Below are 24,451 nucleotides of genomic sequence, written 5' to 3'. Positions count from 1 at the left end.
CCACTGGGAAGTTCTCATGTGGAGATATGAGAACGGGGCCTAGCAACCTCGACACCTGCTGAGCTGTGACCTACTAGCAAGCCTGAATTCAAGTGGTGAGTGAGACTAGAATGTCCACCCTCGACAAAGGGAGAAAGGCTCGCGCCTGTATTTGTCTAGCAGGGCTCCAATAAATTTCAATTGGTGAACTGGGAGCAGATGGGACTAGGAGGAACTTTAAAACGAACCCTAGTAGCTCTAGCACCCGAATAGTTCTCTGCATGAACTCCTCAGCACCATCCCATGATGTGCTCTTCACCAGCCAATCATCCAAGTAAGGAAAAACATGGACTCCCAGTCTGCTTGGCGACATAGCGACTAGCGCTAGACATTTGGTGAAAACCCTGGGAGCTGGCGTGAGGCCAAATTGCAAGACACAGTATTGAAAGTGATGTGTTCCCAGCTGAAATCTGAGTAACCTCCTGTGGCCTGGAAGGATTGAGATATGCATGTAGGCATCCTTTAAGTTCAGAGAGCACAGCCAATCTTGAGTCTGAATAATGGGAAGAAGGGTGTCCAGGGAAAACATTCTGACCTTTTCTTTGACCAGAAATTTGTTCAGGGCCCTTAGGTATAGGACGGTTGCATCCCCCCTGTCTTCTTTGGCTCAAGAAGTACCTGGAATAGAATCCCTTCTCTTCTTCACCTGGTGTAATGGGTTCGACCGCATGGGCCTTTAGAAGAGCAGAGAGTTCCTCTGCAAGTACCTCCTTGTAAAGAGAGCTGAATTAAGATGCTCTCAGAAGGCAATTTGCAGATGGAGTATTTGAAAAACCCCACCAGTCAGAGATTACAAGGGGCCACCTGTCTTGGAAAAAACTCACCCCCCCCCCCCCACCACCACCAGTAGATCATCCTGGACGATTACTGGTATGGTGGCTATGCTCTGCTGGAGCCAGTCAAAAACTCATCCCTTATTTTGATTGGGGAGCCATCTGGGGATTGGGCGCATGCTGTTGACATGTACGAGTGCTCTGGAGCTGAGCTTGCTAAGGGGGGTGAGAAGGAGTGTACTAACAACTCTGTGAGTAATAGGGACCCCTCTTCGAATAGTCCAAAAACCTCCAGGATGAGAAGAGTGCAGACGGTGCTCGCTGGGAGAGAGTATTGATGATATCAGTGTGTTTTTTTGATGAGGTCCGCAACCTCCTCCACCATCTCTCCAAAAATATTATCTCCACGGCATACGGTATCCGCCAACCTCTGCTGGACCACTGGGTCCAAGTCAGAGACGCGCAACCATGAGAGTCTGCGCATCACTATACTTTGAGCAGAAATCATGGACGTATCCCCTCAAAGTGCTCCTAAAGTATGGCCCGGATCTACTCATTGAGGGACAACATCGGAAAAGGCTAGGGGGTAAGGTCAGAAACAGCCTGCTGAACTGCCAGTGTCGACTTGGCTACCCAGTCCCAGCTGCATGGAGAATCCCGCTCCAGCACCTATTCCTGGTGAAGACGCTTCTTGGGTACCAGACCTCTTGATGCCTTGGAAAAAAGAGGCAATAGTGCCATTGTATACGTCTCTGGTGAGGCCCCACTTAGAATACTGTGTGCAATTCTGTAGACCACACCTACAGAAAGATATAAACAGGATGGAGTCGGTCCAGAGGGTGGCTAAAAAACTGAGTGGTGTCTGTCATAAAGCATATAGGGAGAGGCTAATAGACCTTATACTCTGGAAGAAAGGCAGGAGAGAGGAGATATGATAGAGACGTTTAAATACCTCCTTAGCATATATTCTTTCAAGGAAAGAGTGATGGACGCATGGAATTGCCTCCCAGTAGAGATCGTGGAGACAAGGACTGTATCTGAATTTAAGAAAGCATGGGACAGGCACAAGGGATCTCTTAGGGAAAAGGAGAAGTTAGTGGTTACTGAGGATGGGAAGACTGAATAGGCCATTTGGCCCTCATCTGCCATTACCATTTCAATGTTTCTATCTAGCAGCTGCTTTTGATCCAGTGGCAAATGTATGTGCATTATCTTAGACTTACTCTACAGCTTGAGATATTAGAGAAAGATTCAATCAAGTTACATACCAGAAGCAGCAACTGGGCCTGCACTACCATAGGTATGTCATTCGTATTCATGACTAATTTATATTCCAAGTGATGATACACAAATTAATTAATTTCCCTTTACTCTCATGGCAATAGCTGGGGGTTCTAGATAAAAGGCATCCCAGCCACATACCACTAATGAGAAAAAAAAGGTCACAATAAGATCCAATTAATTAACAATCTAGGTATAGAGCTTTGAAGAAAGAAATCTTACAATATTTAAAGTTTTAAAAAATATTTCCCTAAACCAAACCTATGTGGAACATGTAACTCTGTCAAATGTTTTCTCAGTACTGAGAGAGAAAGCCACCACAAGGATGGTTTATCCTGAGGCAGGCTGAGGATATTACAGATGAAACTATCTGCTGTATCTGCTGAGAGTCTACTCCATATAAAGACCACCTTGTCAGCATGGATAATAGTACCTAAAACATTACATAATCCTGAAGCAGTAGCCTAATGGTTAGTGCAGTGGGCTGAGAACCTGCAGAACTGAGTTCAATTATCACTGCAGCTTCTTCTGACCCTGGACAAGACATTTAACCTGCTATTGCCCCAGGTACAATACTTAGATTGTGAACACAGTAGGGACACAGACAGTACCGACATACAGGGGCGTATCTGCGTGGGGCCACAGGGGCCTGGGCCCTCGCAGATTTTGCCCTGGTGGTGCGACGTCACACTCCGAATCAACAGCGTACAGCATGGCCACGGACAGAGGAGGACGACGAACAAGAACTTTGAAGACCTTGGCAGCTGGCGGGGAGTGGGGTCCCCGGCCAGCTGAAGAATTATTTTTAAAAGCAGGTGGAAGCGGACCTCGGTTGGCGGGGGTTGGGTCCCCCGCCAGCAAAGGTAAACAACGTCAGCGGGGGAGGGTTGGCGGCGGGAGAGGAGGTGGAGAGAGTTGTTGGTGGAAGGGGGGGGCTCTGGCAATGGTGGTGGGGGGAGTCGTTGGTGGCAGGGGGGGCTCTGGCAATGGCAGGGGGGGTCGGTGGTGCCGGGGGGCTAAAATGTGCCCCCTCCCTCGGGCCCTGGCCCCCCCTACTGCCAGAGTCCAGATACGCCCCTGCCGGCATATATGTAAACCGCTTTGGCTACATCACACAACAGCTGTATAACAAACCCATTACCTGTATATTTTGACATCTACATTAAGCAGGAGATGAGTCTATATTTTTGAAGACAGAGGGAGTCTTTTCCTGGTTTTTCTAAAACTATTATGGTGACTTCCATAAACTCTCCCTTGATCGTGTTTGCAGAGACCAAATAGTCATACTTCCTTTTGAGATGAGGAGCTAGTGTCTGCTGAACCCATCAGGCCCTAGGGCCTTATTCAACATTAGGCTTGCCAGAGGTGCCCACTGAATTTACATCTCTGTGATCTCAGCTACTAAAGAATGTATTAATTAACTGGATTTACATCTCTCAATTTTGCTTTGATATAGTTTAGTGTAAAATATTTTTAAAGCTTTTTACTATTTCACTGTCTTTGACTAGTCAGTGCCCATTCTCTGCTGCAATTGCCTTAATCCTTTCCCTGTTTTTCATATCCTGTAACCCCTGTGCCAAGAGGTGCCTGCTCTTATTGCCATCTGCATAATATCGAGACTTGGAACCATGGAAGCTCCAATCTGCTTACTTAGAATTATGTTGCATTTTAATTTCATCACTTGTATTCTCTGAAAAAAAAAATTCTGAAACCTTCTTTGAATGAGCAGGGCTTTTCACTATTTCAGAATCCATCTCTTCAACTTCCTCTTCCTGTACAACTTCTATTTATGCACCAATGTAGTAATTATATGCCTCCCATACTATATCCTATAAACTTGTTTTATCATTGTTAGTGAAGGAAAAAAAACTGGTAGCACTCTTATCTGTTCTCTGAAGGGACTTCATCCTCCAACAGATCAGCACTGAATCTCCATGATTTGGAGATAGCTTAATCGCTACCCCATTTAAATATAAAGAAATAACTGCATGATCCAAGATAAAAATAGTATATATACTGCCTGTATTGTGTAAGGGACCAATAGACTAAATATTAAGGAAAAGTCAGTTCTGGAGTAGGTCTGATGCGAGTGTGAATAATAAGTGTAATCTTAACCTGATATCTGTCAAACCCTCTTCCTGCAAAACAGACTGTAGAATCTTTAGTGAGTGGGATGATATTTACAATAAGGTTGCTTGTCTAGGAATGGATCCAGCATTTAATTAAAATCTCCACTTATACTTTTAGATAGGTCTCCATCTGCCCCCAAAATGAGTCACCAGCAACTTCTCAGTCGCTGGTCTCCGGTGTCACAAAAGTACAACCTTCAAGTTCCTTGGTTGTCAGACAGAATATGCATTGGTGGTTGTCAAACAGGAATTTGACCATCAGAGCTCCCTTTCTGATAACACAATGGGAAATGTTGCCAGCTAGTCAGGTTGTGGAGCTCATTACAAGTTCCATCTGGCACAGGGCACCCGGATAGAACAGGAGTCTCGGAGGTCGACAAATTGCTTGGAACTTAGGACAGTGTGGAATGCTTTACATGACTTCTCCCTTTCTGGCGGGGGCCGCTGTCTGAGTTCTCTCACAATGCAAATGCGGTGGCTTATATCAACAAGCAAGGTGAGACCTGCAGTCGTCCAATGGCAGTAGAGGCGTGTTCACTCATGAGTTGGGTGAAGAAAAACCTTCTCCGCTTGTCGGAAGGTCACATTACAGGGTCCTTGAATCTGGAGGAAGAATTTCTCAGCAGGCAGTCTTTGGCCATGGGAGAACAGGAACTATCCACCAGGAGTTTCAGCTGATAATAGGCCAATGTGGTTCTCCACTTCTGAAGTTGAATGCAATGAAAAAAGAATGCGAAAGTGCCCAAGTTCTTCAGCCACTGGAAAGAAACAGGCTCGATGGGGATCGAAGCCTTACTGCAGCCCTGGCTGGAGACATATCTAGTCTATGTCTTCACTCCTTGGCCCAAGGTAGGCCATGTGTTGAAAAAGATCGCACTACACCGGGGTTGACTAATTCTTGAAGCCCTGGATTGGCTGTGGAGGCTGTGGAATGTGGACGATGCAACTGCTTGACGGGGGTCTGATGTTCATGGAGGATTCTCTATACCTTTGGTCTTAAAGCTTGGCCAATGAAAGGGCTAGGTTGAGACAAAAAAGTTATTCTGATACAGTTATTGCTAACTTGCTTCGGGCTCAGAAACGCTTTACATCCATGACACATGTGAGGGTGTGGAGGACTTTGAGAGCTGGTGTTCTTAGCATAGATTTCTCTTAGTATGGACTATCTCCCTTCTCTGCTCAGATTTTTTACTTTTTTTTTTTTTTATTTTTTTACTCTATTTTCTTATTGCTTTGTTTTCCTAACCTGAATACCACTGGCAGGTATGGTTTAATATTTTTTATGTGTCCAATTGCATGGACAGACTGAGAGAGATATCTAATTTCTGGACTATCCACTACTTCAGTGGAAGTCCTCGAACAGTCTCAAAAATGAATGTGATATAACCAACACAGATAAGAAAAACTCCTCATAATTTAATATCGGAGGTTTTTTGTGAGTCAATGGTTGAACATAGCCAATTGAAGTGAGTTTGCAGTACACAGTTCTTTGGACCATTTTTCTGGTTCAGCAGAAACTGAGGTTCTTTTTCCTCCATCTAAAAGCTATAGGGATTTCTTCCTTGCAGGCTGTTTTTGATCACTTTTTTTGATTTGAGTGGGAACTGTTAGTGATCTTTTTTCTTCAAATCAATTGTTGATATTGCTAAATAAAATATTGATTTATTTATTTAGTGCATTTTTACCCCACCTTTTCCCACAGGATGCGGGCTCAAAGTGGCTTACAATAGACTGGAAAGGTGAACGTCAGACCAGTGGCAATACAAATACAATATTTAAACAAATAAGTAGGCAGAGAGAAGAAAGCAAAAAGAAGAGAAATTAAGGAGTCCAAAATCAGGTCTTGACTCGCTGAGGCACATTAAGGCAGGTAATCAGATCCTGCGAACAGGACAGGAATGCAGGCGGTGGCCAACAGCTAGAATCGGCAATCCAGGACGAAACAGGGCCCCTTCAACGTGCAGCACTCCCCAAACACAAAGCAGCCGCAGATGTCCAAGCAGCCAACAGCGCCGAGGATGACCATCCCGGTCCAGCAGCAAAGCCGAGAAGGTTTTGACTCGTAGTTTTGGCACCAGTGCCGATCTTAGGCAGGGGCGACAGGAGCGGTCACACAGGGCCTCACGCCTCCAGGGGCCCCGTGGCGCTTCCTGTCGCTCCCTGCCATAGTAACATTGATCCTCAGCTGCTTTCCTTCCAGCCGTCCTGTGTTTAAAAAGTCGCAGCGGCAGCTGCAGCGAAAAAGCAGGCTTGCCTCTCCTTTAAGCCTTCCCCTTCTCTCTCAGCGTGCACTGATGCAATTTCCTGTTTCCGGTTTCCGCGAAGGTGGCAAAGTGCACACTGAGAGAGAAGGGGAAAGTTTAAAGGAGAGGCAAGCCTGCTTTTTCGCCACCACTGTGACTTTTTAAATGCAGGGCAGCTGGAAGGAAAGGAGGGCTGTGGTGGAAAACTGAGGGCACAGGTGGGGCTGGGATTGGGAACTGAAACTCGGGGGGGGGGGGGAAAAGGGGGGTAAGCTGGGGGCTGGGGCGAGTCACTGAACATGGAGGGGAGGGCAGAGGAGAATCGATGGGATGGGAGGGGAGGGCAGGAAACAGAGGGTAATCACAGGATGTGAATGAGAGGGGAGGACAGGGGGCAAAGGAGAATCGCTGGACATGAATGGGTGGGGAGGGCAGGGGAGAGAAGAAGAGTTGCTGAACATGGATGGATGGAAGGGAGAGCAGGAGAAATGCTGGACATGGATGGAGGTGAAGGGAAACAGGAAGGAGATGCACATGGATGGAGGACTACTAATACTTAACACTACTTAACACTTCTAAAGCGCTACTAGGGTTACGCAGTGCTGTACAGTTTAACAAAGAAGGACAGTCCCTGCTCATAGGAGCTTACAATCTAATGGACAAAATGTGCATACAATCAAATTGGAGCAGTCTAGATTTCCTGAATAGAGGTAGAATGGTTAGGTGCCGAAGGCGACATTGAAGGGGTGGGCTTTGAGCAAGGATTTGAAGACGGACAGGAAGGGTGCTTGGCGTATGGGCTCAGGAAGTTTATTCCAAACATAGGGAGAGGTGAGGCAGAAAGGGCAGAGCCTGGAATTGGCAGTGGTGGAGAAGGGTACAGAGAGGAGGGATTTGTCCTGTGAGCGGAGGTTACGGGTAGGAGTGTAAGGGGAGATAAGGGTAGAGAGGTAATGAGGGGCTGCAGATTGAGTGCATTTGTAGGTTAGTAGGAGAAGCTTGAACTGAATGCGGTACCTGATCGGAAGCCAGTGAAGTGACTTGAGAAGAGGGGTGATATGAGCATAACGGTCGAGGCGGAAGATAAGATGTGCAGCAGAGTTCTGAACGGATTGAAGGGGGGATAGATGGCTAAGTAGGAGGCCGATGAGGAGTAGGTTGCAGTAGTCAAGGCGAGAGGTGATGAGAGAGTAGACGAGAGTTTGGGTGGTGTGCTCAGAGAGGAAAGTGCGAATTTTGCTGATGTTATAGAGAAAGAATCGGCAGGTCTTGGCTATCTGCTGGATATGCGCAGAGAAGGAGAGGGAGGAGTTGAAGATGACTCCGAGGTTGCGGGCAGATGAGACGGGGAGGATGAGGGTGCCATCGACTGAGATAGAGAGTAGAGGGAGAAAAGAAGTGGGTTTGGGTGGAAAGACAATAAGCTCTGTCTTGGTCATGTTCAGTTTCAGGTGGCGGTTGGACATCCAAGCAGCAATGTCGAACAAGCAGGCCAATATTTTGGCCTGGGTTTCCGCAGTGATGTCTGGTGTGGAGAGATAAAGCTGGGTGTCGTCAGCATAGAGATGATATTGGAAACCATGAGATGAGATCAGCGAGCCCAGGGAAGAGGTGTAGATTGAAAAAAGAAGGGGTCCAAGGACAGATCCCTGAGGAACTCCAACAGAGAGCGAGATGGGGGTGGAGGAAGATCCATGAGAATGTACTCTGAAGGTGAGGGGAGGGAGGAGAAATACTGGACATGGATGGGATGGGAGGGGAGGGCAGGGGACAGTGAAAAATCACTGAATGTGGATGAGAGGGGAGGACAGGGGGCAAAGGAGAATCACTGGACATAGACGGGAGGGGAGGGCAGAGGAGAATTGCTGGACATGGATGGGTGGGGAGAAGGGAGAGTTGAAATGCTGGATATGGATGAAGGGGAGTGTAGAGAGGACATGAGATGAACATGGATGGAGGGGAGGAGAAAGAGGAGAAATGCTGGGCGTGGATGGACGAGAGGGAAGAGAGAGTAAGGAGATGCATATGGATGGAGAAGAGGGTAGAAAGAGGAAGGAGATGCATACTGATGGAGATGAGGGAATGGAAAAAGAGGAGAAAAATTGCATATGGCTGGAGAAAATAAGGCAAAAGCTGGATCCACTCTATACTTCCTCCAGTCCAAGGAGGACCCAGCTTTACCTATGGATGTAAGGCAAGAAATGAAGAAGAAAGGAAGAAAGTAAAAAATAATAAATGGAAAGGAAGCCCTGGAAGTGAAGTGAAGGGAGCAGATAGAGAGCAGCAGAATCAGAGACTGGGACCAACATGATCAGAAAAACAAAGTCACAAGACATGCAGAATCTGTATGCTAATTTGGTTTGTGTCATTTTGGATATACTGGAGCTGTAACAGCTTACAGAAATTATTTATAATGAAAAAAAAATATATTTTTATCCTCCTGTACTGGTGTAATATTTCAATGATTACTGTTTATATGCGCCATGGCTGGTAAAAGGGTGTGGCTAAATGTGCCAAAATTGTCCAGTTCAGCACACTATTAGCAGCCAAGTTCATTCAAAGTTAATTATGTTCACTGGAAAATAAAAGCTGTTGGCTCAGGCTGCTTGCTATCTGAATATTCAATCACTGCTTCATTATTGCTACCAAGTATTACATATTAAGGGGATTTGTGTTAATTAATTTATCTAGTCCTTACATGCACGTGGTTTTGCTTTTTAAACCCAAAGGTTTCCTAGTATAGCATTTTTTATGTTTGAACTAGTTTTTGTATACAAGTTCTGCTTGATTTGTCTTTATTTGAAATAAAAGAAAATGTTTTAAACATATCTTGTCAACAAGGGGCGGGGTGGGGGCAGGGCTGGGGGGACCCAGCGAACTGGTCTGCACTGGGCCCCGCAATTGCTAAGACTGGCCCTGATTGGCACACAGCCATTTACTGCCAAATTTTAAGAAAAGGTCTTTTTCCCGCCGCAGTAAAAAATGTCCCTGCACACGCCATTTCACGCATCAAAACTATAACAGGCCACTTTTTGCTACGGATTAGTAAAAGGGCCCCTAATTATTCCAGAATCAGTTGTCCATTTTCTGCATATAATCCTCAGTCCTATGAAAAATTGTTTTCATCATCAATGAATCAAAGAAGCAACAGTGTCTTACAAGCCTTTCGGTCTTCAAAATTATAGAAATTTCCAAAAAATAGAATTTAACATCCCTCATCCCCAATCCCTCCCCCCTACCCAACAACACAGTTTTGTATTTCACAATTAATTTTTTGTAGTTGAGGATTCTAATCTCATTCAACTAAATGCATGCATGACAGCAAAGAAACTGATTACAAATATTAAGTAATTCCTGCAATATATTTCAAGTATCAGTCTCCTTTATCAAGATTATGAATAGAAATGTTAACATACCGACTCAATTACTTCTACATTTCGAACAGATGGATCGGGTGCCACCTCTGGCCAATTAGATAACTCCAAGTAGCCCGTCGCCTTGCTGTTAAGAGTATGAGATAAGGAGCCAAGCTGGAAACGGTCCCTATCTAAAAAAATAAAATAAAATAAAAAGATAAGGAGGAAATGAAACAAGTAAAAGCTCTGTACCACACAGAACATTCTTAATAAGGGTTAAAGAGAAATGCCATTGTACTCCGTCAATTGTCACAGAATAAATACAAACGAGGAAGCCCTTCATAGGTCAAATAAATGATTTCAGTCCATAGATTACAATAATCTCCCCCATAATGGCCAATAAAAAAGCTAATCAGTCAGTGTGTTTAGAGGTGTTGCTTTGAAATGTAGCTTCTCTAAAAATTACTTTACTGTGAATATTAAGAATGACAGCACAGTTAAACAATCCATATACATGTCTTTGCACAAACACATCTAGAATTTTAATAGTTTTCTGTAAAACAGTTGCTTTTACAGCATTAAAAGAATTTAAAATAGTAAACCTTTATGAAAACTGAATCAACACTGCAGCATGCTTTAAAACATTTTTACCTGAAGGATTTGATTTTTAAGAAAAAACATTTTGCATATTTTACTTTCATTTAAAAAGAGAGGGAAAAATCTAGTCAGCTATAAAGTGAATTTGAAATCATTCTTATATGCGGTACTGCTCTCTAATATTTATTATCAATAACTTAAGATGAATTTATCTCCACTATGGTGGACAACCATGTTATATAAATAAATGTGTTAACATTAAAACACTCCTCCCCAAAAGCCTAAAAACAAACATGAACCCAACAAACAAGCTGACAAGCTTACAATTTTAAACAAAACAGAAGGCTAATATTTTTTTCACAATGATTAAAATGATAGAACTATAAATTACATTCCTTTTAAACACAATTGCAAATGAGACTAGATATTTTCAACACCCTAGACAAAAATATGATGACCCATTACTTTTGGCAAGACAAAGGATTCTTTTAGATTGTACCTTTAAATGGAGATTCAAGCAATGGGGCAGGTTTGTGAGCCAGAAATATTCTTTTGGCATATTTGCTTAAAGCTCCACTCTTCTCATTCGGAACAATAAGCTGCCTAATAAATCTTGTACGGTCCCTGATGTCGTAGTTTTGATCATACTTGCCGAGATTCAATATGTACTGGGTAAGCAATTTTGTCTATGGAAAAAAGACACAAGATAAGAAAACAAGTTATTTATGATTATTGATAACTCTGGATAAACATATTTAAAGGGGTAATAAAAATGAATGGCTACTGCAAACAAATCTTATCCCACAGGGAACATGCTTTCTAAAGCTACAAATGGGGTTTTGAAGCCAAAGCACATGTCCTCTTCCATATTGGGGAGGTGAGTGCTGAGTACTGAAAAGCAGCCATGTGCTAGATTATTAAACTGCTGAAGTGGAAAGAAAGGCATCATTAAAAAATAATCATATATGGCAAACCCGCTGAAGGGGCTATGTGAGGATAATGAATGTGGAAATACAACTAAAAACATGGCACTCAAAACTTAATCTGAAAAATATGCAGGACATCAAAACATCAGAGGGTATTAGGAGGCTGGCAAACTGCTTCTGGTGAGGTGTGCTTTATGAAGAGATACTGTCCCTGGCATAAGAAGTGTCCATACTCTGACTGCACTCAGTTACTTTACTCTGAATTATGACCCATTAGAGCAGACACATGAATCACTGAACTGGATTACTGCAAATTATTTGCAGTGCATTTAGCTGTTACTTTTTCATAAAAGCAAGCTGCTGATGCCCTCTAAAAACTAGGATAAAAGATGTCTTTTTTCTCCCTTCTGCTTATAGCATCCAATATAATGGTCATTTATTTATGTAAGAGAACAACCAATATTAAAGTAGCTTTTTATTCCATAATATCATCTCTTAATTCAATGCTTTAGTACACTACTAGAACATACACCAAAGTCATTTTAATAATTAAAACAAAATTGAATTTTAACCTAATAAAGATGCATTAATTCTAATCTATGAGTATTCAGCTAAAAAATGCTTGTGAACACTTACTATACCTATATACAGAAAGATATGCACTTAAAAGCATACACAGTAAAACCTACTTAAATGTACACAAAAGGAACAACATATGTTCAGCATGTTTCAAAATCTAAAAAATATAGATGAGAAGACTACAGCGGTACAGAATATATCTTCTGTGTAACAAATAGCACAGTATACACAGTTAATCATTTAATATCTATCAAAGGGGTGAGTATGAAAATTGCCTAATATTTTTGACTTTGAACATTTATCTTTTTCGTATGTTACACCACAGTATACACAGATTTCTAAATGTTTTGCTGCTCTAAGGTGTTTTCCATTAATGAATAGCAAATAAACTAAATAGATTAAACAAAACATATAAATCATGTATTATCTAGCATTATATTTTATTTCTATAATACAACAGTTTACTGATGGAAAAGAAATGACTCATTCCCCCTTGACAGTCTCCTGTTTCCCTCTACTCCCCAGAATGTTCCAATGCATCCTATCCCTAGCCAGCTTCCTCTGCAGAACTGGCTCATCCACCCCTTACCCTCTCCTCAGTAAGGTCTTCCTTTCTTTGGCAAGCTTAACTCTTCCCTCAATGTGTGGCTTCCCAACCCAGGGCTCATTTCCCTATTCTGCTCTCCCCAGCTCCAGGCATATCCCTGTTTTCTAGGACCAGTCCTGTTTCCTCACTCCCTTCAGCATGTCTTCTGGTACTCTGATTCCAGGTCAATAGCAACCTCATGCCTTCAGAATGCATAAGGAATGCTCTACCACCTGCCTAGAAACACAGCAAGGATCACAGTTTGAAACCTCAGAAATGACATGTGTAGGAGAGCCAGATGATCCAATATCTCTGGACATGGAATCGTGTACTCATAATAAAGTCACTGTTTCTCCACCTGCTTTCCTGATACTATTCCAATGGTTGAGTAAAACATCCATCTTAAAAAAAAGTTGAGTTGAGAAGAGGAAGGTGATTGCAAAGCTTTACCAAGAGGGAGTAAAGAAGCAAGGTCTCAGGAAATAAGCAGAAAGAGAAGCCAGCAAGCCGAACTAGAAAATGCATTGGTTTGGGAGGCAATATATCCTTTATCCTTTCCCCACAAAAATTCTACCCATGCTCTTTGGTCACTTCAGGTCTATATAGCCCAGTCCCCCACTATATCCATCACTGCTACCTCCAAGAGGATACAATAAAAAAAGGACAGTGATATTTTTGTTATGAAGGAACAATTGTAATCCCCAGTCCATTCCTGACCTTGCCCTTCTCAATACTGGAGCAATCAAGGGAAAACAATTTTTATGGGGGATATTTTCAGCCCATGGTATTACAAGCCACCTCCCCTTCTTTCCCATAAAATATCTTAATCATTCCAGTTACTGCAGGGCTGAAGAAGAGTAGATACCAGCAGTACCCTGTAACTCAGGGGTGAGCAACCACGGTCCTTGAAGGCCACAACCCAGTCAGGTTTTCATGGTTTCCATAATGAATATGCAGGAGATTGATCTGCATACAATGCAAGCAGTGCTGTTCCTCAGGGTTCTCTTTTTTTCCTCTATTTTATTTAACATCTTTTTATGATCATTGGGGTTTATGTTGGAGAACAAAGGTTTTCTAGTATATAGCTATGCAGATGATACTTCTGTTATTATAGAAACTATTGAATATAATTTTGCCCTGATTACAAAGGTATTAGTTTAGCACTTATATCTAAAGTCACATTTTAATGCTTATAAAATAATATAGCCTCATAAGCCTGGGGTACCTTATGATTAGGACACCAACTGAAATGGCTATCATCATTGGCTCCACCACCATCTGAAAAACCTGCAGAGTAAAATCTCCAAAATTCACAAAGCAAGAGAAAAAGTCTGCAGTAAAAAAAACAGAGGTGGGGTATAAATATGTGTGACAAATTTCGATCTAAGTGCTCAAACATATATCCCAAATTTACCACTTAAAGTATAAAGTTAGTAAATTCAATAAGCAGTCAAAATGTCTTGAAATCACGAGAACCAGGGGACAAAATAATGGTACTTAACAAGAGTGGTGCTAGACCAGCAACATACACTTCCACAGTACCGCTCTTAACTTTGTTCAACCCGGATGTTCCAAACGTGAGGTCTTGAGTCGGAAACAACTTTCAATCTGACATTTCCATCTTCTATTTTTTAGCTTTCAATTAAGCATGTACATCTCATATTTCTCATTTCTCGACAGTTATGGGAATCCCTCTGTTTCCCTACTTCATCAGGAGAAAATCAAGAAAGAAAGTAACCAATATTCCTTCTATTCGCGTTGATGAGACGGAAAAATGGTTACTTTCTTTCTTTTCTCCTGATAAAGTAGCGAAACAGAGGAATTCCCATAACTGTCGAGAAATGAGAAATATGAGATGTACATGCTTAATTAAAAGCTAAAAAATAGAAGATGGAAATGTCGGATTGAAAGTTGTTTCCGACTCAAGACCTCACGTTTGGAACATCCAGGTTGAACAAAGTTAAGAGCGGTACTGTGGAAGTGTATGTTGCTGGTCTAGCACCACTCTTGTTAAGTACCATTATCTTGTCCCCTGGTTCTCGTGATTTTCAAGACATTTTGACTGCTTATTGAATTTACTAACTTTATACTTTAAGTGGTAAATTTGGGATATATGTTTGAGCACTTGGATCGAAATTTGTCACAAATATTTATAACCCACCTCCGTTTTTTTTACTGCAGACTTTTTCTCCTGCTTTGAGAATTTTGGAGTTTTAACTCTGTAGGTTTTTCAGATGGTGGTGAAGCCAATGATGATAGACATTTCAGTTGGTGTCCTAATCATAAGGTACCCTGAGCTTATGAGGCTATATTATTTATATGCATTAAAATGTGACTTTAGATATGTGCTAAACTAAGACCTTATAATCAGGGCAAAATTAGATTCAATAGTTTCTATATTTAATTGTTCTGTGCAGTTTCTTCAAATTTTTGAGATTTCTATTATCCCATTTAATTCCATCTCTGAGATTGATACCTCAAGGGTGCAACACTGTATGGCTCTATTAGGAACTGGATGTTTCAGCACAAATTAAAGCTTAATGCTGATAAAACTAAGTTTCTATGTATTAATAGTAAATCAGATTCTATTCCTGATTCTATCCATATTGACTAAACTGAATATAAGCTATCTACTGTAATAAAGATCTTCGGTGTATTAGTAGATAGAGTTGACTCAATGGAAGTGGAAGTTGCCTCTTTAGTGAAAAAATATCTATTTTTCTTAGGAGAAAACTACGCTCTGTTTGTAGCTATTTTGAGACAGTTTCATTTTGTTTATTGATACAGGCTCTTCTTTTCTCACTTTTAGACTACTGTAATCTAGCATACTTAGGATGTACTAAATTTCAATTTAAAAGATTTCATACCATCCAGAACACTGTGGTACGTTTGATATTTGGTTTAACCAAATACGATCATGTGTCTTAATATTATATTAAACTTCATTGGCTGCCTTTTGAGGTCAGAGTTCTGTTTAAATTGGCCTGTTTTCTCTATAAACTATTGCATGGTCTAGTCCCCAATTATATATATTTGCACTTTCAGTTTGCAGTTTCTCCTAGATCCAGGAGGACTACCTATAACTATCTATTTTCTTTTGATTTACCCAAGGGAAAAAGATTAAGGATGCTACAATTCACCTTAGCGTTCCCAAGCCGCTCGGCATTGGAAAGAACTTGCTGAGATACTCTCCTCCTCCCATTCACATATGATGTTTAGAGGAAAGGTTAAGATCTCAACTGTTTCAGAAATGTATTTTTTTTAAATAATGTTTAATTTTAATTAGATTTCATTATTCCTTTTAATATAGCAGAAGTTTGCTCTGGTTTGCCTTGCTTTGTTACCCGTTTTGAACTATAAAGTATTAGTGGGATATAAGCTTGCATGGTATAATAATCTTATGCATATTCATTGAGGAAATGTTGAAAACCTGACTAGATTGTGGCCCTCAGACTGTGGTTGCTCACCACTGCCATAACTGAACCAATTAGCAATATCTGTGTCTGAAGCTCTATTTATCCTCTTTCTATGCTTTCTCTTGCCTTTCTCTCTAACTCCCCATTCCTTTTCTTTTAATACTGGTGTGAGGTTAGCAGCAGATGGCTACTTGAACGCAGAGCTCCAACTGAATCACCACTAATCACATCCATCTACCCTCCCATTTAATTATGCACGTGGAATAGTCTACAATAAGCACATACTTCCTGTTGCATAAGCCCAATGCTGGGAAAGAGATCATCAGACATAAAAACAAACTTCTTAGAATCAGAAGGGACAGCAAGCAGGAACCACACATGGCAAAAATGGTGGGTCTGAAGCCAATGGTCAGGAAGAGCAAGAGAGAAACTAGAGTGCTATGCCTGATCAATTTCAATTACCAAGGTCAACTTGCAGTCTGTTTGCTATCTAAAGCAAAATCTTACGAAAGAGGTGGGTGCAAGACTAAACTAACTTTAAAACGCTTAAGGAACTGCGTTCAGACTTAGCAGATATGGGAAGCATGTAGAGGAGATGAAAAATAAATTGTATGAATAGCACATGGAGTTTCAGAGTTTGGTATAGTGCACAGATCTGATAGAAATTCAAGTGACACAACACTTGATAGACTTGATTTGGAAAATAGGTCATGTCAAAATAATTTGGGAGTTAGAGGGATAACTGAAGAGGAGGGGGCATGAAAACTGCATACCACTGGTACAGCAAATATGCACATCAATAATAGCATATGGTCCCAACGGGGGGGGGGGGGGGAAGACTGGATCACCCAATAAAGATTGAAACCATTGGATGCTGGGGCCTAGAACTCACATAGAGACATTATAGCATGCTTACAAATGTATACATATGTTCAAGAAGGCATACCCCACAGTATCTGACAAACACTGAATAATGAAATATGGCATTTTAATCGGGAAATGGACAGTTTTCAACCCCGACGCATGATCATACCCTAACATTTTGTCTGAATCACCCCAACCTATTTACTGATACTTCTTTACTGTACTTGTCACTGTAATAGTACCCCTATACTGTATTTGTTCACACCGGAGTCTGTTACCACCTCTCTGGAACTATGTAAGTCACTTTGAGCCTACTAATAAATGGGGAAAGGTGGGATACAAATGTAACAAATAAATAAATACAATTAAAAGATTTGATAATCCAAAAGCTAGAAAAATGGACAAATCAAGTGGAAAGACTCCCCCACTGAAATTTACAATGATGTCTCAGCTCTGAATCTGCAGCGCCATAGGGAATTGAAGGATATTACTACTTGTCTGCAAAATGAAGGAATGTGCTATAAGGAGAAATTAGACCTGACCTAATTTGCTTTCCTTTAGTCCCTCCGGACCGGCCCAGGATTGGACTGATGGGTTGTGCACTCCTTCCAGCAGGAGGAGACTGAGAAGATCTGACTCAGAGCCAATAAGAGCCCTGGCCATGTGACCTAGAGTCAGTATATATTTAAAGCAGGAAAAAGGAACTCCCTTCTGAGCAGCCACCAAAGCACTGAGAACATTGTGCTAGAGTAGGCACAGTAAACCTTCGTGCCTCATAAGTGCAAACGTAATTCGCCCAAGGAAGAAGTTTGCAAAACAAGTCTATATTTTTCCTTTCTTCCTTTTTTGTGTTTTGTAAACTTAGAAGAAAACATGCAGAGTAGCTCCATTCGGGACTTCTCTACCAAAACTAACCCACAACAAAGACTTCAAACCCAACTACTCTTCGAAAAAATAAAACTGTTGAGCTGAATTGACGAGAGGGACCTGGGCCAGTCCGGAGAGACTAAAGGAAAACAAATTAGCAGGTAAGGTCTAATTTCTCCTTCCTTAGCATTCCTCCGGACCGGCCCAGGATTGGACTGATGGGACACAACAAAGCAGTACCATTAAGGGAGGGACCCCAGCAAGTCCGCCATAAGTACCCTAGCCCCAAAGACTGCTTCCTGACGACATTGGACATCAAGCCTGTAGTGCTTAGAAAAGGAATGCAAAGAAGCCCAAGCCACTGTTTTATAAATGTCCACGAGTGAAACCAAAGATCTCTCTGCCCAAAAAGCAGCGTGATCCCTTGTTGAGTGGGCCATGAGCTTTCTGAAACTGGTTTACCCGCCAAAAGGTAAGCAGAAGCTATATCTTTAAGCCACCTCAAAATAGTAGGCTTGGAAGCCACCAACACTTGCGAGGACCCTCAATGAGAGAAAAAGCCAATCTGAGTGCCTAAAATCCTCAGTGACTCCAAGATAATGTTTGAGCACTCTCCTAACATCCAGTGTTCGCAACTTCCTCTGATCTTCCAAACCTAAGGAGGAACCCAGAACTAGCAAAACTACCGACTGGGAGAGATGAAAATGCGAGAGCGCCTTAGGAAGAAACAAGGGTACTGGACGCAAAACCACTCGCTCCTTAGAAAACTGCAAGAAAAGAGACCGACAGGGAAGGGCCTGCAACTCTGACACTGGCCTAGCCAAAGCAACTGCCACCAGAAAAACAACTTTGAAAGTCAAATTATTAAGGGAACACAATGACAGAGGTTCAAAGGGCGGCCTAGTAATTGCAGAAAGCAGCAAGTTCAGGTCCCAAGACGAAAAGATGTCTCTGACCAGAGGATGAGTGAGACTGACTCCCCTCAAAAAACGGGACACGTCCAGATGATAGCCAAGGACCTGCCTTGCACTTTTCCCCCAAAAGAGGATAAAGCCGCAACCTACAACTTTAGGCAAGCAAAAGTCAAACCTCTCTCAAAACCCTGTTGCAAAAAATCTAGCATCTCCACCACGGATGCCCGGAGAGGAGTTGGGCGCCGTTCTGAACACCAGCCCTCAAAGACCCTCCAGGTTCTGACATAACTCATAAACGTTGACTGACGACACAACTGGAGCATGGTGGAAATAAAGAGTAACCCTTCTTATTTATTTATTTATTAATTTATTTATTGCATTTGTATCCCACATTTTCCCACCTTTTTGTGGGTTCAGTGTGGCTTACAATACGTTATGAAAACTGGAAGTACATTTTGTTACAACTCAGTTATGGATTACATTATGAGGTGTTATGCGAGACAAAGTCTTGTAACAATAAGGAATATAACAATGGAAAAGATCATTGAGACATTGGAAGGAAAGAACGGGAAACTAAAAGGGGCGATACATTGGAGGGAACCAGCAGGAAACAAAAAGGGGCGGTATATAATAACAGGAAAGCATTTGGTATACATTTTCTGTGAGTAAGGTATGAGTGTGGTAAGTTTTGCGGGAGGATGAGAAGGTGAGGTAGGGGATGGGAATTCAGAGTGGCTGTAGTGATGCATTATTGAACAGTGAGTGCGGCTTTATGTGTTTTGGTTCTTTCCGTAAATTTTCTCAAAGAGATGGGTCTTCAGTAGTTTGCGGAAGGTGGTTTGCTCGTGGATCGTTTTCAGGTTGCGTGGCAGTGAATTCCAGTACTGCGTGCTCATGTAGGAAAAGGTTGACGCGTTGCAGTGTCTTGTATTTCAAGCCCTTGCAATTAGGGAAGTGGAGGTTGAGGAAAGTTCGGGATGATCTTTTGGCGTTCTTGGTGGTAAGTCTATTAAATCAGACATGTAGGCTGGGCTTCACCTGTGAATGATTTTGTGGACTAATGTGCATACTTTAAAAGTAATGTGTTCCTTAAGTGGGAGCCAATGTAGCTTCTCTCGTAAGGGTTTTGCACTTTCATATTTGGTTTTGGAAGATGAGTCTGGCTGCTGTATTCTGGGCTGTTTGGAGTTTTCTCAGTATTTGCTCTTTGCAACCTGCGTATAGTGAGTTGCAGTAATCCAGATGGCTGAGAACGAGGGATTGCACCAGCTACGAAAGACGGATCTTGGGAAGAATTGTCTTATCTTTTCAGTTTCCACAGCAGTAGAACATCTTTTTGGTTGTGTTGTTTGCCTGAGTTTCGAGTGTTAGGTGGCGGTCAATAGTGACTCAAGGATTTTTAACGTTTCTGAGATTGGAAGGTTTAGTTTTGGTGTGTTTAAAGCGGTTGAATTCATTCGTGTTGTACTGGGAAGTGAGTATCAGGAATTGAGTTTTTTCTGCATTTAGTTTCAAGCGAAAAGCATCTGACCAGGTGTTCATGATGTGTAGACTTAGGTTGATTGCATTGGAGATTTCTTTAACGTCTTGTTTGAAAGGGGATGTATATAGTTACATCATCCGCGTAAATATCTGGGTTGAGGTTGGGGTTCGATAGGGAGTTTTCGCCAGGGGGATCATCATTAGGTTGAAAATGGTTGGCTTCAACAAACGCGCCCGTTCAAAAACCTGGTCATCAGACACAATCTAGCCGGGTCTGGATGAGGAATCAGCCCTTGGACCAGAAGACCGACTTAATTGGGAGCCGGAGCAGAGGAGTAGAGCCACCAAGACAAACGGACCTCTGTGTGTCTCAATTCTCTGAATAATAGTCGCCCTAGAAGAGGCCATGGTGGGAACGCTAAAGAGACCTGGAGGCCACGGCTGAAGAAGGGCTCTATTCCTTCCGCCTGACATCCATTCTGTGATTGAAGAACAGAGACCTTCGCGTTTTGACTTGTGGCACAACGATCCACGAGAAAAATGCCCCACTGATCTATTATCCATTCCAAATGCCCGTTCACTGAGAAACCACTCCCAAGATCGAGGGTTGTGACGGTTGAGAAAATCTGCTTGGACATTCTCCATTCCCCCTACATACGAGGCTGAGAGAGCAGACAGTGACACCTCGCCCAGGCCATGAGTTTCACCGACTCCTGCTGCAAGAGGCAACTTCTGGTGCCTCCCTGTCGGTTGACATGGGTTACTGCGGTCTCATTGTCTGAAAGGATGTGCACCGCAGCCCTGCTCAGCATTGGAACAAAATGCTTCCAGCGCCAGCCAAATCGCCCTGGTTTCCAACAGATTGATCGACAGAGGTCTCTAGGGAGTCCAAAGACCATGAGCAAACTTCCCATGCAGTTGGACTCCCCAACCTCTGAGACTGGAGTCCTCATCACCACTATCCACTTGAGCACCTCCAGGAGCATCCTTGTTGAGATTGCTCATACGTATCCACCAGAAGAGACGCTGCGTGCTTGAACTCGTGGAACCAACCTCTTCCCCAGAGAGTATGACTAAGGAGACCACCTGGACAAGAGGGAAGACTGAAGCATCCTCATGTGTTGCTCTGGCTACAGGGAATCACTTCTATTGTCGCTGTCATGGAACTCCACACCTGTAGATAATCCAGAGAGCTGGGAACGGACTTCTGCAATAAGTTCTGAATCTGCGACTGTAACTTGAGAAGCCTGGCCGGAGGCAGAAAAATTTGACCCATGCCATGCAAAAGAGACCCCCAAATACTCCAGTTACTGAGAGGAACCAGCCAACTCTTTGGAAAGTTGACTACCCAGCCGATGGGAGTGCAGGAACTGAACCACCCGAGCTGTGACCTGCACAGTCTCTTGATATGATTTAGCCAGATAACCAGTCGTCCAGATACGATGGACTAAAATGCCCTCTTTCTGAGAGCAGCTGCCACTACCACCATCCACCTTGGTGAATGCGCAGGAAGCCATAGCCAGACCAAACAGGAGCGCCCAAAACTGAAAGTGGTGACCAAGAACTGCAAAACCGGAGAAACCTTGGTAACTGGACCGGATTGGAATATGAAGATACGCCTTAGTCAGGTCCAAAGCCATGAGAAATTCCCCTTTTCTGATGGACAATTACGATCGAAGGTTCTCCATTCGAAAACTGGAGACTTTGAGAGCTTGGTTGACCACCTTAGATTCTAGAATAAGTTGAAAGGAACCTCTTTCTTTGGTACCACAAAGTAAATGGAATAACAACCCTGTCTGAGTTCTGATGATGGCACGAGACAAATAGCTTGAAGATCCAACAGTCTTAGTAGCGTATCCTGCACTGCACTCGCCTTAAGACAAGACCGGCAGGGAGACTCCAAAAGACATCGGAAAGAGGCCGCATGAACTCTAAGGCATATCTGTCGCGAATAACCTCTAAAACCCATTGGTCAGAGGTAATCTGGGTCCACCTCTGGAGAAATTGTGAGAGCCGAGCCCCCACTGGAATCAGAGGAGGGACCTGCACACCTTCATTGGGAAGGACAGGCGGAAGATTGCAAATAATCTCGACCCCCTCGGCGTGAACCCCGAAAGGACTGAGACTTCTGGAAGAATCTGAACCTCTGGGTTGAGTCCCCCTCCCTCACCGAAAACTACGAAAATCACGGCCATGACCCCTGCTGAATGTCGTACCCCGTCCAGCAGGTTTAAGCCTGTCTTCGGGAGGCGAGGCACTTTCGTATCTTCTAAGCTATGAACCAATTTATCCAATTCTTCAACAAACAGAAAAGAACCTTTAAGGAAACTTGCTTAACTTGGATTTGGAGGCCGCGTCTGCAGTCCCAACCCCTTAACCAAAGGGAACGGCAAGCTGTGACTCCAAAGGCCATAGACTTAGAAGAAGCCCTCAATAAATCATATAAAGTATCTGCTAAAAGGCTATGCCCATCTCAACTTGGCCACTTCAGCATCCATTGAAGCAGAACCATCCGCGATCGTTTAAGACCCTTTCAGCCCAACGAAAGCAGGCGCGAGCTACCAAGGAACCACAGATGACCACCCGGACAGCCAGAGCAAGAGACGTCAAAACCTGGTTTTCAAGAGACTTCCACCCTATGATCCTGGACATCTTGAAGGGCGTACCGCCGTCGAGAGGGACCATATTACGCTAGTGACTGCTGAGACCGCTGCGTCCCACTACGGGAATCTTAATAAGAGTATCTATCCTCTCTGGAACCGGAAAAAGGCGCAGCATGGACCTAGCTAAGCAAAAGGAAAACCAGGCACATCCCACTGGGGCCTGAATAATGTCCCTTACTATCCTGGTGCATAGGAAAGGTCCTTCCTGACCGCCGTATGCCCTTGACTAGGTCACCCTTGCGGACTTCGGGAACCCCATCTTTATGAAAAATCCACACCAATGAAGGGTCCTTCTCCCAGGTGCAAGGACTCCGCACCTGGGTCAGTAGAAGAAGAATCCTACACTGATGATCTTCCAGCTTCCATCTCCTGCAGCAAAGGCAAAATCTACATCTGGATCAGACAGCTGATCTTCCTGGGGATCTACCCAAACCCCCAAACCCTCTTTGCAGGAGCTAAACCTCTTGACTGGACACATCCTGAGGAGAAATAGAAGCAGGAGAGATCTCTGTGCCTGATTTCTTTAACAAAAAGGCTTGATACATCTGACGGACGAACTCAGGGGGGAACCTCCCGCCTAAGGTCCTACAGACAGAGAGAGCCACCACCAAGCTGAGTGCTGAGAAGCAGAAGGACCTGCCCGATCAGCATCCGCTGCAGGTCCTGACAAAATGGCAGCTTTTCCCGCCAAACTAGGAGCTGAGGCCGACTCAGCCGCTGCTACTGTCGGTGCCGGAGGAACGCGGCAGAAGAACTGACAGGGAGGAAGCCAACGCTGAATCCGCTGCAGTACAGTACTTGAGGGATCTGGACGCACAGACTCCCGCTGCTAAAACACAGGACACAGGCACAATTTCTCAGACATCGCAGCACACAGCAAAATCCCCCAGCGTGTTTTTTTTTTTTTTTTGCTTTAAATCGCTAGTACTGGCAGGACGAGCTACTGAAACAGTGCGGCTGCCCTGAACGCCAACAGAGCTACACTGCTTGTTCGCGCCAAGGGTAGAAATGGTTGCTCTGTAGATTTTTTTTGTTTTTTTTTAAACAGTGTGGCTGCCTCTCCCAAGCTAAAAACACCCTTCCTCCGAAGGGGTAAAGATCTTCCCAGCAGAGAACAGCAACCAAAACAGCGGGAGAGTAATAGGGGAGGAAGGAGGGGGAGGGACCCAGGAACCACCGAGTGTAGCACCCCTCAGAACAGCAAAAACCTGGACCACAGAACAAAAGTACCTAGTTGCTACTACTTTTTTTTAAATAGCTGTTATTTCCCTTCCTATTTAAGAGAGAGAGAAAAAAAAAGAACAGAGAGGAGACTAAGGGCTCACCTCCTTCCATCTGTTGGAGACTGAGAATATACTGGATCTAGGCCACATGACCAGGGCTCTTATTGGCTCTCAGAGTCAGATCTTCTCAGTCGCCACCTGCTGGAAGGTATGCACAACCTATCAGTCCAATCCTGGGCTGGTCCGGAGAGACGCTAAGGAAATGAATATTTGGACTGAGGTTTGATAAGAAGTACAATCTACAAGACTAAAACCCCAGATGAAGGGTGCACTACTCTGGCTAAAGAAGGTATATGCAATAACACCATCTCCTGCAACAGTGGTTAGCTACTGCCTGCAAAAATCTCACAGCATGCTCTTGGAACATGTACCTTCCAAAAGGACATCGCCTTACCCGGCAAAATGTTGGGGACCACTGGTCTGTTAAAAAGAATGATGATCATCTTCTCGAAT

General features: G+C 43.3%; 1 protein-coding gene across 1 annotated transcript in view; it reads right to left on the bottom strand.

Annotated features, from left to right (window-relative positions):
* AP3B1 (adaptor related protein complex 3 subunit beta 1) overlaps positions 1–24,451 on the bottom strand; it is a 1,191,861-nt gene that overhangs the window by 639,121 nt on the left and 528,289 nt on the right. The window contains exon 17 of the mRNA XM_030193246.1: positions 9,882–10,012. Within this exon, the coding sequence (XP_030049106.1) occupies positions 9,882–10,012 (131 nt within the window). The remainder of the gene's footprint in view (positions 1–9,881; positions 10,013–24,451) is intronic.

Source organism: Microcaecilia unicolor, chromosome 2, assembly GCF_901765095.1.
Source record: "Microcaecilia unicolor chromosome 2, aMicUni1.1, whole genome shotgun sequence".
In the NCBI taxonomy this organism is placed as follows: Eukaryota; Metazoa; Chordata; class Amphibia; order Gymnophiona; family Siphonopidae; genus Microcaecilia; species Microcaecilia unicolor.
Note: the sequence above shows the minus strand (reverse complement) of the source record. Positions and strands in the feature narration are given on the sequence as shown.